The sequence below is a fragment of the Gambusia affinis genome, linkage group LG09 (assembly GCF_019740435.1).
Source record: "Gambusia affinis linkage group LG09, SWU_Gaff_1.0, whole genome shotgun sequence".
NCBI lineage: Eukaryota > Metazoa > Chordata > Actinopteri > Cyprinodontiformes > Poeciliidae > Gambusia > Gambusia affinis.
Genome location: NC_057876.1, coordinates 19046674 through 19060358, shown reverse-complemented (window position 1 = coordinate 19060358; position 13685 = coordinate 19046674). Strand labels below are relative to the sequence as shown.

Sequence of the window (13685 nt, the reverse complement as noted above, 5' to 3'; positions counted from 1 at the left end):
TAACTACAAGAATAGAGGAGAAAAAGGGCCTTTTCAGTTCTCTTGCCTTTTCAGAAGTACGCATTCATTCACACAAAAGACACACAGAAGTGTACAACAACTATATCTCTGCAGAGCAAAGCCTCGGAAAAGTAGCACACCATCTTGATTCTTTATTCTTTGTGCAGTGGCTGACAAGTTGAAACAAATCTCAGAAGAGGCAGTAAGGCAAATATGAAACATAAAGGAGAAAGAGATCTCTCATGAAGAGCGCCCCTACAGGTCAGTAACTGTAACATACACTTTTTTGGAATAATATAGGGAAGAAATAAAATATAACAGTGCAATAGGCAAAAAAAACCCTTAAACAACAAATACCATATATGGTAATATGCTTCAAATAATTCCTTATTGTTAATTCTTTAAAATGTAAATGTTATAAGTTAAATAAATATCCATAGTAAGTCATTTGTTTGGTTCATGAACATAATATGTATTCAATCTTTTGATGCAACATCTGGCAAAGAAATAAAAGAAAAATAAGGTGAACTGAATGTAAATGAGCCAAAATGAAAGCTGCTCTCTTGATGGCCCTTCAACCCAGTCAGGAAATGTGCTGCCAAGTGTTGAGAGTATGTTTTATACTCACTGCTCTCCTTCGACACTACTTTTTTAAGATTGGTTTGGCAATATGAAAACCAACCTTTCTGTGAAGAAGAAAGAAGCTGATTGTGAATAATGAGATATATCTATCGCTATTAAATAGACTAGTTCAGTAGCAACACTTGAAGTAGAATGGAGAACTGAGCAGCAAGTGCACCAACTTATGAAGTGATCAATCTGCAAAGGTCAAAACTGTAGTAAAATACAGACTGGAACATTCTGGCTTGGGGTTTTCTTTTGACTCAGCATGCAGCTGACCAAAGGGCAAAATATGGTCAGACTATATCTTTTTACAATATAAAGCACCTGAGGGGTATATAACCACATCTCCTCTGGTTTGACTGTAGGCGTCATCCTGTGTTGAATCTCACACTTTCTTGCCTCATCTCTTGTTTGGTGCCTGCTTCTAACCTGCTGGCTGGTCAATAATGGTGAGAAAAAAAAAGAAAGATTTCTGAATAATAAAATCAGATCAAAATTTATGAAACAATGAAACCTCTTGATCAAAACAGTAACTGTTGGACAAAACAGTGTGAATTATTGCTCATGCTTTGATTCTCTCTCTTTCTTTCTCTCTTTTTGTCTCACTAAATATGTTGCTATTTTTCTTCATAGGTTTCATAGTGAATCTAAATTACTTTCCTCTTTGTAGAGCCATTCACTGTCCTCTAATCAATCACTGAGACGATTATTTGGTTAAGATGATATGGTAGGCAGATACGTCTTGCAGCTTTGTCTCACTTCATATGTGGTGAATTTTATAGTCAGGTCTGTTCTGAGAAAACAGCTTCAGAGGTTGGTCAAAAGGCGGGGAATGGCCTATTGCATCTCTTGACAGTCAGTGTAGCTGCTTTACTGCTCATCTTTCTGTGGTTTTTGGTTTCATAGAGCGGTAAGTCCATTACAAGAAAAAAAAAAAATATATATATATATATATCTCAGTACATTTACCATTTAAAAGTGTAAGATGTATGTTTACAACATCAAAGACTTGTTTTGTGGCTTGTATTACCCTTGCTTCTGCTTGATCTTGTTGCATCATAAAAGGTATTATGCTGGACTAAAAAGAGCACACAGTGTAATCAAACTAATAAAAATGCTCTTCCAGTACAATAAGGTAGTATAATCCTTACTACCAGGTAAGGATTATACACAGATACTGTCAAAGAGGCAAATTAAAAGTTCACAAAGACATATTTTTAAGTCAAATGGAAAGTGAGAAAAACAAAAAATATAAACCACAAGACAACAGTTTTGCAGTAAGCAATAGGGTCTGACAAATCCTGTCTGACAGATAGAGAATGACAGAAACCTGAACTGGCAACAACTTTTTTCAGCTGCAGTCACTCAGGGTCAGCACTCAGTCATAAACATCCTACCCTAACTGCAAAACGTACTCCAGTATCAATACTCAGTTTATGTATAATAAACATAAATACCATGTGTTTAAAGTCAGGTAAATAAGCCAGTTTAGGAGCTCAATAAAGATTGCATTTTTTTAATGGGGCCATATTTGCAAGAAGTGCATTTATAGGTTGAGCAGCAAAGTTGAGTATGTGGTACATCCAAGGAAAACTCCCCCAATTCTTAGCAATTTGTTATGTAGGTGTCAAAGTTAATTAAAAGAGAACTTGTACTTCTAAAGCAATCTGTTCGCTTCCGCTTTATTTAGATTACAAAAAATATAAAAATAAAAAATAAAATCAAGTGACAGCTTCAAAACACCAGATATTTTTTAAATTTGCTAATCAATTATTACAATATGTGTTTGCACCATATGAATATTCAAAACAAGATATCTTGCTATAAATTAGAATTTTTATTTATTTATTTCTTTTTTAATTAGTAATGTTGGTTTTTTTTGTACACCTGTGTTGATCTGTCCAATCAGAAAGTCTTATGTTTAGGCTAATAACAATTTTCCCACATGCACCCCAGTCTTTGAGCATTCAGAGATTAACATTGAATTTAAATTGGAGCCAACAGTGAATGCAGACTTATCTTGTTTTTCTGTCTGTGTTTAATATTTACACAATATATTTCTATTTTGGCTGTTGATCAGACTTGTTCAATTAACATAAAACACAAAAAGTTGATACATTTAATGAAAAAGATGAAGAACATTTTAATGGTTGCATACAGTTTTCATACTAAAATTGCAAAATCCTTTATTCCATAACAGCAGCATAGATCTTTTTTGTCTCCGTGTTTGCCTTCTTCTTTCCATTATCGTCATTCATTACTCTGAAGATGACAGCAGAGTAAATATTTGCCTGCCATTTTTTGCATAGCACTTGTTTTGCTTGCTGGGCTGCTGAAACTGAAGTTAGAAAAAAAGAAAGAAAGAAAATTATGGAAATTACATAGAACATATCAATTAGATTTTTCAGTGTAAAAAAAAATAAATAATGACTTAAGTTACCGTTGCTATTGCTTTCCTTTATGGTATAAATAAGGACAGCTAAAACAATTAGGCTGATGGCCAAGGCAAATCCAAAGACAATGTTGAGCAGCGATGAACAAGTGGGGGCTTCTGTAAAGAAATCTACAAGAAAAAACTTGAATATTAGTGCAAGATTATTTTTATATACTCAAATATTAAAGAATAGCATTAACTGTCATTTATAGTAAATTGGAAATAGTTTGTCTGATAAAGGATATTTTGTTTAGTTAATGACTTTATAAAGAAAAATAAACAATACTGTACAAATAGCTATGCTTAAAAAGTAAGTTTAGTCTGGTATATTTAATAAGCTTTAATGATAAGTCATGTGGTCCTTTGACCTTCAAATAATGTCAATAAAACCTCAAATGTAAAGATTAACATTAGTTATTACGCAGTCATTTTATAACTCTCAAAATGAGGAACTCAGAATATTAAACCATTTATTATGATGTACAACGGGCTTGCGTAAATAGTTTAGCATACCGCAAAACATTCAGTTATTGGCAAATGAAAAGAAGATTTAGATTTTACCTCATCCCGTTTATGGTTTCTGGATAAAGTATTACATGCATTCATTTATTGTGTTGCATCTATTTTACTTTAAAGGCAATTGCTAGCCATGCAGCCGCATATCTAATAAAGTACGCTACTATAAATTTGTCACCATAGTTGAAACAAATTCTCTGATAAAGAGAAAATCTAAGACTTTTACCTTTATAATGCAGCTTTGTTTCATTTCCAAATAATATCTGTCCACATGCAGCCACAGCACAGTGATGAGTCCCAGCATCAAACGTCTCAGAGAAGTTGTAAAAACATTTCTGTGCAGAGGGAGCTTCGGGACTACTTTCGCAATCTTCTCCACTGTTTTCTTGTACATAGAGCAAACTGGGATGAGAATGATCCAATCCAGCCTTGAACCAGTACACCCTGTTTTCTGCTGGACACGATTTCTTCTCAGAGTCAGAGAGAACTGAACACTGTAGAGTCTCACCAGTTTCTGGATAAACTAGGCTAGATTGACGCATCTGAATGATATCAGTGATATCTGATTCTAATCCTGGAAAAAAAACAAACAAACAAACAAACAAAAAAACAACATGTTTCAGTCTCACAATCAAAAGAAAATTACTCATAATATGATTTGTAAGTAATTTATTAATGATATTACCTTCAACCTTTAGAAAGTTACCCTTAATAAATATGAAATCAAGTTGTCTGATTTTAATACAGTAGTAAAGTCCATTGTCATTTCGCTTAGCTTTATTAATATACAGAAGAAATTTTCCCTCTTCTTGTTTTGTCTGAATGTAAGAAATCTTGGAAACATCATCGTCCATGAAATTAAATGTTGCTCCAAGAAATTCAGGCCAGTTTCCAGAAACAAGTCGGATCCAATACAAAGTTTCTCTGTAGAGAGCGGAGGTCTGGTGTGGACAACTTAGGGTCACATTTTGTCCAACAGTTACCGTCTTTACTTCAAACTTAAATTCTTCAGTACAACCTGCAATACAAAAAAATTGATTCATCATAGAATATCTATTGACAGGAGAAGACAATATATCTTCACTGTGCTAAAGTTATGAATGCTGGCATAATCTTTGTTTCACAAAAACATTTAGTATAGATTTCCTTCATACTCACAGCCAGCTCTGATCATAAGCAGAAAATATACGATCAAGGGCATTTTGTCACTACACCTCTTCAGACTGTGTACAATACAGAAGATCATAGGTTGGGTCAAACTAATATAATTACGTTCAGGGGGAGGGAACTATTTAGTGTGATCTGATTGGCCATTGTGTCATGATTTGTGGTGGAGAGGTGGTGAGGCAGCAAACGGAAACCCAGGGCGTAGTGAAAAATGATGTTTATTGGTGAAAATGTCCAAAAGCAATCCAAAAACCAGGCAGCACGGCAAAGCAAAATCCAGGGCTCAGCACCGGTAGCACTGGATACACGAAGGACAAGAGACGTAACAAGACGTGACTCGACGTACACAGACGTAGGACCCGACAAAGACACAGAGACACAGGTGACACTAAATACACATGAGGTAATCAGGGAACGAGACACACCTGGGAACTAATCAAGGGGAGACAGGACAACACAGAGACTCAGACACACAGGAAACTGAAATAAATACACAGAAAAACATGGAACATGACAGTACCCCCCCCTTAAAGGGCGGCTCCAAGACGCCCAAAACAGAAAACACAACAAGGGTGGGCGGAGGGGAACTGGACGGGGGGCCAGAGTCCAACACAACAAAAAACAAACCCAACCGGGTGGGTGGTGTCTCAGGGGCGGAGCAGGTCCGGGGGCCGACCTCGGCGCAGGAAGCGGGAGCCACGGAGGAGGTCCGGGGGCCGTCCGCGGCGCAGGAGGCGGGAGCCACGGAGGCGGTCCAGCGGCCGTCTGCGGCGCAGGAGGCGGGAACCACGGAGGCGGTCCGGCGGCCGTCCGCGGCACAGGAGGCGGGTATCACGGAGGCGGTCCGGCGGCCGTCCGCGGCGCCGAGAAGCAGTCTCTGGTGCCGCCCGGAGGCGGCAACGGGGAGCACTGGGAGGCTCGGGACTGACACTGGGAGGCTCGGGACTGACACTGGGAGGCTCGGGACTGACACTGGGAGGCTCGGGACTGACACTGGGAGGCTCGGGACTGACACTGGGAGGCTCGGGACTGACACTGGGAGGCTCGGGACTGACACTGGGAGGCTCGGGACTGACACTGGGAAACTCGGAACTGGCACTGGGAAACTCGGAACTGGCACTAGGAAACTCGGAACTGGCACTAGGAAACCCGGAACTGGCACTAGGAAACTCCTCACTTACTGAGGGCGGCAGCGGAGGAGTGCCGGCGAAGCGCCTCGGGGCCGGCAGCGGAGGAGTGCCGGCGAAGCGCCTCGGGGCCGGCAGCGGAGGAGTGCCAGCGAAGCGCCTCGGGGCCGGCAGCGGAGGAGTGCCGGCGCGGCGCCTCGGGGCCGGCAGAGGGGGTGATGGCTCCGTGAGGCGACCAGGGGCCGGGTCCACCGGCGGCTCAGCTCGTTTTCTCGGGGCTGGCAGTGGAGGGCGTGTTCCCGGAAGGCGACGAGGGGCCGGATCCACCGGCGGCTCACGTCGCTCTTTCCGGGCAGGCAGAGGATGTGGTGTTCCCGGAAGGCGACGAGGGACCGGGTCCACGGGCGGCTCACGCCGCTTCTTCTGGGCAGACTGCGGAGGTGGTGTTTTCGGGAAGCGACCAGGGGCCGGGTCCACCGGCAGCTCAGGTCGCCTGCTTCCCTGGCGGAGGTAACGGAGGGGACCGAATCCGAGGGGTGCCAAGACCAGTCTAGTCCCCCGAAAACCCTCCCGGTCCAACTGGGCCAAAAAGGTAGCTACCTCACCTCGTTTGTGGTCGGGTCCTTCTGTCATGATTTGTGGTGGAGAGGTGGTGAGGCAGCAAACGGAAACCCAGGGCGTAGTGAAAAATGATGTTTATTGGTGAAAATGTCCAAAAGCAATCCAAAAACCAGGCAGCACGGCAGAGCAAAATCCAGGGCTCAGCACCGGTAGCACTGGATACACGAAGGACAAGAGACATAACAAGACGTGACTCGATGTACACAGACGTAGGACCCGACAAAGACACAGAGACACAGGTGGTAATCAGGGAACGAGACACACCTGGGAACTAATCAAGGGGAGACAGGACAACACAGAGACTCAGACACACAGGAAACTGAAATAAATACACAGAAAAACATGGAACATGACACATTGATGGTGTTTGTTATCTATATAAATCACCTGAATATTCTAACCTACTCTTATAAAGCAAACTTTATCATAAGTTTCTTCACGTGATTACCTAAAATCAGCTCTGTTTGAGAACATATTATTATTAAAAGTTTATTAAAGGTGAATCTCAGGAGATAAAACGCAATGAAACTCATTTTGTCTCTATGGTCTTAAAGTTTATTTTGCTATTTGATAGTTATTCTCTATGTATCTTCAGAAATACCTGACCTGTTATGATGTTACTACTTCCATCTGACAATAACAATCTATTAACAAACTGTTAATATAGTATTAATATAGTAACTAGATTTATAACAGAGTAGCAAAATAGTTACTATGTTCTGGCGGAACATAATCATAACAATAAACAGGAACAGGATTATGAACAAATTAACAAAATGCTTTTCCAGAGCCAAATCCAATTACCTCAGAACTGTAGCCTTTTGACCGAAACAAAAAAACATTTGTCTAAAATTATAATTTTCAGTAAGTAAAATTGGGACTAAACATGTAAGCATTTTCCTCTGTAAATATGCTTCTATGTCTAATGGCATGGAATTGACAGCAGAGGTCAGTAATAACTCGATTAACCAGAATATATAAAGAAAACAACGCAATTTAATCCACAGATTAAATTATGTGCCATAAAGTGGAACAAAAATTAAATCAGTGAAGAAAAAAATGTGCAAATATGCATAAGAGCAAAGAACAAAAGGAATAAATTGTAAATATTAACTGAATGTTTATAAAAAGGTTTCTCTCTATAAAAGAATTGCACAACGTGGTATGACTGGGAGAAGCGGAAACTTTCATAAAAATAGTCTTACTGTTGAAAACATACATCTGTATTTCTGAATCGAACATTCCAGTCAAATATAAATCCCTATAGTTCTCAAAAAGTTAACTTTCAGAAAGATAAGGACATTGCAGGCATAGTTTTTCCTACCAACACAAGTAATAAATTCAACAGTAATGGCCTCTTTGAACACTTCTGGCCCAGGACTGCTGTTGAAGCTTTAATAAAGTTTGCTGCACAAAATTTGGATAAGTCAAGAAAATACGACAATAATATGTCCAGTCAGATGACGTTAAACTAATATTTTTAGTTCTTCTGACTATTCCAATATTTTACCGAAATCTTTCTTTGTGGAGTAATTTCCTTTGATTATTTTCTATGTGGGGATAACTTGGGTTGTTAATGATGGCTCATGTACATTTCATGTTATTAGGTAAAGTTTAATGTGTAGTACATTTACCTACTGGGAATATCCTGAAAATTTAGCTATTCTCTTTCAATAGTATAGTTAACTATTTTCAGACATAAAAAATATAAAAATGCTTGGAATTAACTAAAATAAAAATTAATTTATATTATAAGGCCGATAGTCTTTGTCCTGGATGAACCCAAACGTTTGAATCTTGAGTCACTTTATCCGTCTAACCAATGGATGGTGAAAGCATTTGAGTACTCAGATATCTAAAGATGTGTTTCGTCTAATAAATATAAAAGGTGATGTAAACAAAATATTAAATTCAGATTAAAAAGGATTTACAGTAAACACAAAAGAACAACTTTGCTTGTAATGTTCTGTAATTTGAGGAGATTTATGCTGTCCCTCTTTAAAATAAATATCTTTCCTATTATCTTAAAAACTGACCAATACATAACCCTACACAGTGATGTCTGGACCACTTAGTGAAGTCACAATGTAAAACATCAGCACTTCATTAGAAACAAAAGGAAAAAGATCATTTGATGCAATAACACACAACGACATTTTCAAACTGAAAAGCTCCACCTTGTGAAGGAAGCTCCTCCTATTCACTGTGCAAGTGACGTCACTGGGTGGAGTATAGATGAAAGAGTTAGGGAGGTGTTTGTGGGCACATTTTCCATTCTCTGCAAATCAGAGCAGCTTGGTCAGTGAAGTGCATTAATATGTCCATGTTGAAAAACAGATGACAGCACTAAAGTCATAAAAGACTGGTATACCAAGTCAGAAAAGAGACAATATTAACAGGTTTGTTTATAAATCAGGATGACTACAATTATAAAAAAAGATATTTGTTGTCTCACTCAATTCAACCTAACTCCAGATGTTCTGAATTAAAATAATCATAGCAATTATCTTTGAAAAGTAAAACCTAAATAGTGTGAAGATCAATCCTTCTCTTGCAGCTGAAAAATTTAGTTGGCAACACTCCAGACTGGATCAGTTTGATTTGTGGTTTATCTAATGGTCAACTTCAAAAGTCAAGTCATATATTTATACTACAGGAAGTGTCCAAAAAACAAGAAACACGTTCAGATATTTATTACTTCCATTATGTGAACAAAATGCCATGCCCATATTTAAATGAGTAGTAAAATAAATATAAATATGTATATAATGATTTTTATTCTTATTATTATTTTGTGTTTTATTAGTTGTTTTACCTTAATTTTGTGCATAGAACTACTTTTAGTCATTTAGTTATTTAGTTAGTTAGTCATTTTAAGAAATCATAAAATGCTGCATGAGAATTTGAGCAATGCTGTGGTTGTGGTTTGTTCATGCGAGGGTGTGAAAACAAAGGGGCTTTCCTTCCTGTCCAAGCTGCAGCTTCACTCTGAAGAAAAAACACTTAAACCGTTTTTTAATTTGCATAAAATGATACCAACAAAGTAACACAATAATACTGTTTAAAACTAATATTATCCAAGATAATAAGCACAAATTCATTAATGCAAAATTAAGTTGGCTTGAATTATTTTCTCTCAAGTGCTTTTTCTTTCACTGCTTCTTTGTACAGAAAGGAGAATTGCTAGATTTATTTTATTTGTTGTACCTATGTTGCTTTTGTGAAAGTTATTTTTAAAAATTGTATGTTTTAAAGCCTGTTATGCTTTTTGTAAGCCATTTCTTTATTTTCTGTAACAGGTATAAAAACAAAGTTTCATAAGATTCAGTAAAATATTGCCGTTTCATTAACATGTTTTAATTTTGACTTTAAAGTAAGTAAAATGGGAAATATCAGCCTTACAATTAAATTAATGTGATGGAGCTTTATTTCTGACTTTGTTTCCTGTTGAAGCAAAGCGTGTGATGCATCTGTTCACAGTAAATAAGTTTTGTGTTCGGTCGAAGGGGTCTGAACCTCTCACCACAACTCCACTTGTCAGAATAGCTGTGGAAACCAGCTTTGTTTGTGACAGTAAGAAATGTGTTAAAGAGAGTTTATGAGGGGATAAAATCTTAAATATGTTACTTTACAACATGGATGGATTTAAGAGAAAGTGATGATGTGAAGCATTATTTTGGAAATAATTTGTATTTATTGCATACAGATATTAATGGAAACAAACATGATTGTGTGCAGAGTTTTTTTGCAAACTCTCAAGCATTGCACTGGAAATAGGAGAAGTTTACCGCCTTTGCAGATTTATTTTATTTTGACAATGTGATCGGGTTGGACTGGCATGGGTTGTGTAAAAAAGATTAAATAGTGTCATAAACCATTGAAACACATTTCAGTTTCTACTGTAAATGCTGAAGATGTTAAGCTTTCACCATCAATGATAAATATTATTTCATCTCAACAAATATACAATAAAGCTACTAGTCTTTTAACACTATAAGTAAAATATTTTACAAAAGGTACCAACACTTTGTTTCTCTTCAAATGTAATTAATTTTATCTAACAATAAGGCATTTTCACCTACATCTGTCTAAAATGGCACTCGTTTGAGTTGTACACTTTAACTTTATGTTTCACACAAACAATAAAAATGAGCTTAGTATAATGTATATTTAAAAGCTCCACCCCAGATTGGCCAACCTACTTTTTCCTGTCCATCTCTTTAGTGGGAGGGGCGAGAGGCGGAGTGATAGGGAGGTGTTTGTGGTCACACCACTGATCTAAAAGTATCTCTGTTACTTTCAGAAATGCAGTCACGTGGAGGGGATGGAAAGTTTCATCTCAAAAGTTGATGCTAAAAGTTGCAACCAAAATAATATATGTCCAAGTGAAGATAATTTTATGTCACTGAGAACTTAAAGATCACTGGGATTCAGTCAGGTCACAGAAAAAGTTGCTATTTTTTATTTATTTATTTACCAAGGTTTACTATTACTATTAAACACATAAACTAAGGGGAAATCAGATTTGTAGAACCATAAATGCATCACATTATTGTTGTAGGACGGAGTAGCTCCACCCTGAAGGAGGATCAAGACTTAACCCAAAAGGAGAGGAGATCTGGTCATTGTTCAGACTAAGACACTTTGAGACAAAGAGTCATAAAACTACTAATTTTGAGGGCTAACATTAAGGCTAGACAAAGAAAATGTGGTCTTAGTAGATATGATCTGGGTGCAAAATGAAGAAAAGAAAAGAGCAGGAACAAGAGGGAGAAAGAGAGTAGAGATTGGCTGAAAGAGAATCAATGCACCAGCAGCACTGAACTAGATTGTTGTGGACTGAGACAATCTCTAAAATGTGGCAGACTTCAAGCAGCAAAGCAACAATATAATATAAAAATACCAGCATATAATCAGCAAAACATTAAGCAAGCATGCAATAGAAAGGCAATTTACAATAGCCCTTAATCTAACACACCTAATTCAACCCAGACAATTGAACAGTCTCACTGTCAGTCGGGTTAAAGCAATGTCAAGGAATTCAAAAATGGATGGAACAAGATTAAAACTTGTTCTCTTTCGGCATGGCACCCCAGCAGGGAGGTTCTCAATAGAACATTCTGTACTTTAGACTGGAAACTTAACTCTGAGGAAAGCACCTTTCTTGTTGAAGAATGGAGAGATCGCTACAACAGGCCTCTGGAGACAGACATGTCAAGAGACGTCCCATGTCTCTCAAAATTCTCCAGTGAACACTGTGAAGATTTTGAAATGGAAAAAAAAAAAAAAATCAGCGCTCTTATGTCTCAGTTGGAGGCTGACACCAAAGATGAGGCTTTGGGATTCAGGCCTTACTTTTATAGTGGGGATCAATTCTTATCTGATCAGCGCCGAGTTTTATTGCAGCTGGGTTGCCAAGGATGTCTTCAGCAGAAAGAATGTGATATTTCAAGCAGTGGTATCGTTGATTGAGGTTGAGGAACTTCACCCTGACAGACATTTTGAAGCATTAAGAAACTGTAAATCCTTTAAGAGTGATTTAAGAGTACTAAAAATATTCATTAGTTTGAGCCAAAGGGCCCAAAAGGGTACACCTTTAAAATAAATGTGAGGATTTTTTTTGTCAATTTCAGATTTTGTGCAGCGACTAAGAAGCATATGAAATGTCTGAGGCCAAAACAACATCTATATACCCAAAAGAAACATTTGTGTCAGAACCATTGAAAAACAATTGACAGCGGTGGGAACATTTGTAAGTTTGTATCTGGGTTTATTCCCAACAGCAGGTATTATGCTTTTCTTGTGATGAAAGGTGGGATACTTTCTACATTGCTAAATCAGACTCATTGGTGTTGAAAATCAGTTAATAAAACTAACATTATAGACTAACATGTGTTTTTGATGCTACCTACATGAACAAATCCCCTCTGAATAGTTGGAAAGATGTTTATGGCCATATCATCCATGCGGTTCACTTCAGGACAGCAGTGAGAGCATCACAAAGCTGCTTTTAACTGGAACTGTTGAAAAAAAACAAACCCTTGACTATCACTCTTACAGTTATGAGAGAGCAGCTATTCATTCAAACATGAGAAAGGAAAATGACATCATAAATGAAAAAAAACTGTAATGATTTTAGAAATTGACACAAACTTCAAATCTAATTCAAATGGGAGATGTGAATTAACTTCATATATCTGAGGGAAGGACTGTTTATGAGATTAAAAACATTTGCATTAGAGTAATTATTCAGGCATAAAGTATGATTTTTTGAATTTGCAGTATAACTAAAATGTGAGGATAAAAAAAGTACTGTGCAGAGCTACTGAACACAAAGTTCAATCTTCCAACAAACAAAATAATGGTTGACAAATAAGCAGAAATGATACGTGGAAACTTAAGCACCACTGGTTGTGGTTTGGTAAACACAAATGTGAAAACACAGACGCTTTGTTTCCTGCCCAACCATTTAGCTTACTTTGAAGTGAGCCTCTACTTTCTCTTTAAAATATATACAATTATAAAAATGTTTTGACAAAAACGAACAAAAACAAAAAAAACATCAGGAAGAAAAATGAATGTGATTTCAATAACATAATTTGAGCATAATAATAATACATTTTGTTCTTTTCACACTTCCTGTCTGGTTGAGGCTTGCAGAACATCTATTCTGAGTAAACAGCCTCAGCAGTTGGTCAAAGGTAAAATAAAACAGCCTGCAACTATTTCTGCTTACTGCTGTCACTTTTGCCAGTAGTTATTCATAATGACAGGCGAACGCTTGAATAGGTTTTCTTCTTTTTTTTCTTTTTATGAAGTTTAAAATAGTTAGACGGACTTCAAAGAAACTGATGGTGAGAATAAAGGTAACATGGGTATCAAAGTGTCAGTAGGAATGTCATAAAATGAGAGAAAGGTCAGAAAGCAGTCAGGGTTAGTGGTGAAGTCTTGTAACTTCTGCATGAAAGAGTAATAACTAAACAAAAGCTTGAATCTATCCTTTAGAAATAAAAACACAGCATAAAAATACAAACACTTTATCTTATTATTATACAGGTGAAAAAAACAATACAAAAATGGTAGACATCAGTGATAATATGACATTCAACTGCAATGCTTCTGAGAAGGAACTTAAATTTATTTACTGGTATAAACAAACTCTTGGACACATGCTTGAAGCAGTGGCTTCTGTGTTA

At 37.4% G+C, this 13685-nt stretch overlaps 1 protein-coding gene across 1 annotated transcript; it reads right to left on the bottom strand.

Moving 5' to 3' along the window:
- Nucleotides 1-2810: 2810 nt before the first annotated feature.
- Nucleotides 2811-4789, bottom strand: LOC122837455. Its single transcript, XM_044127810.1, has 5 exons — nucleotides 4733-4789; nucleotides 4260-4592; nucleotides 3801-4148; nucleotides 3065-3187; nucleotides 2811-2962 (listed from the first exon to the last, which is right to left on the bottom strand). The coding sequence occupies exons 1-5, from the start codon at nucleotides 4773-4775 to the stop codon at nucleotides 2811-2813; spliced, it is 999 nt and encodes a 332-aa protein (XP_043983745.1). The 5' UTR covers nucleotides 4776-4789.
- Nucleotides 4790-13685: the final 8896 nt, after the last annotated feature.

Bases quoted from the DNA above. Each gene is read 5' to 3' on its own strand.
- LOC122837455 (XM_044127810.1), bottom strand. From the start codon at position 4,775: ATGCCCTTGATCGTATATTTTCTGCTTATGATCAGAGCTGGCT. The intron at 4,593-4,732 runs GTGAGTATGAAG...TTTGTATTGCAG, and splicing joins GCTTATGATCAGAGCTGGCT to GTTGTACTGAAGAATTTAAG. The intron at 4,149-4,259 runs GTAATATCATTA...TTTTTTTTCCAG, and splicing joins TAACTTTCTAAAGGTTGAAG to GATTAGAATCAGATATCACT.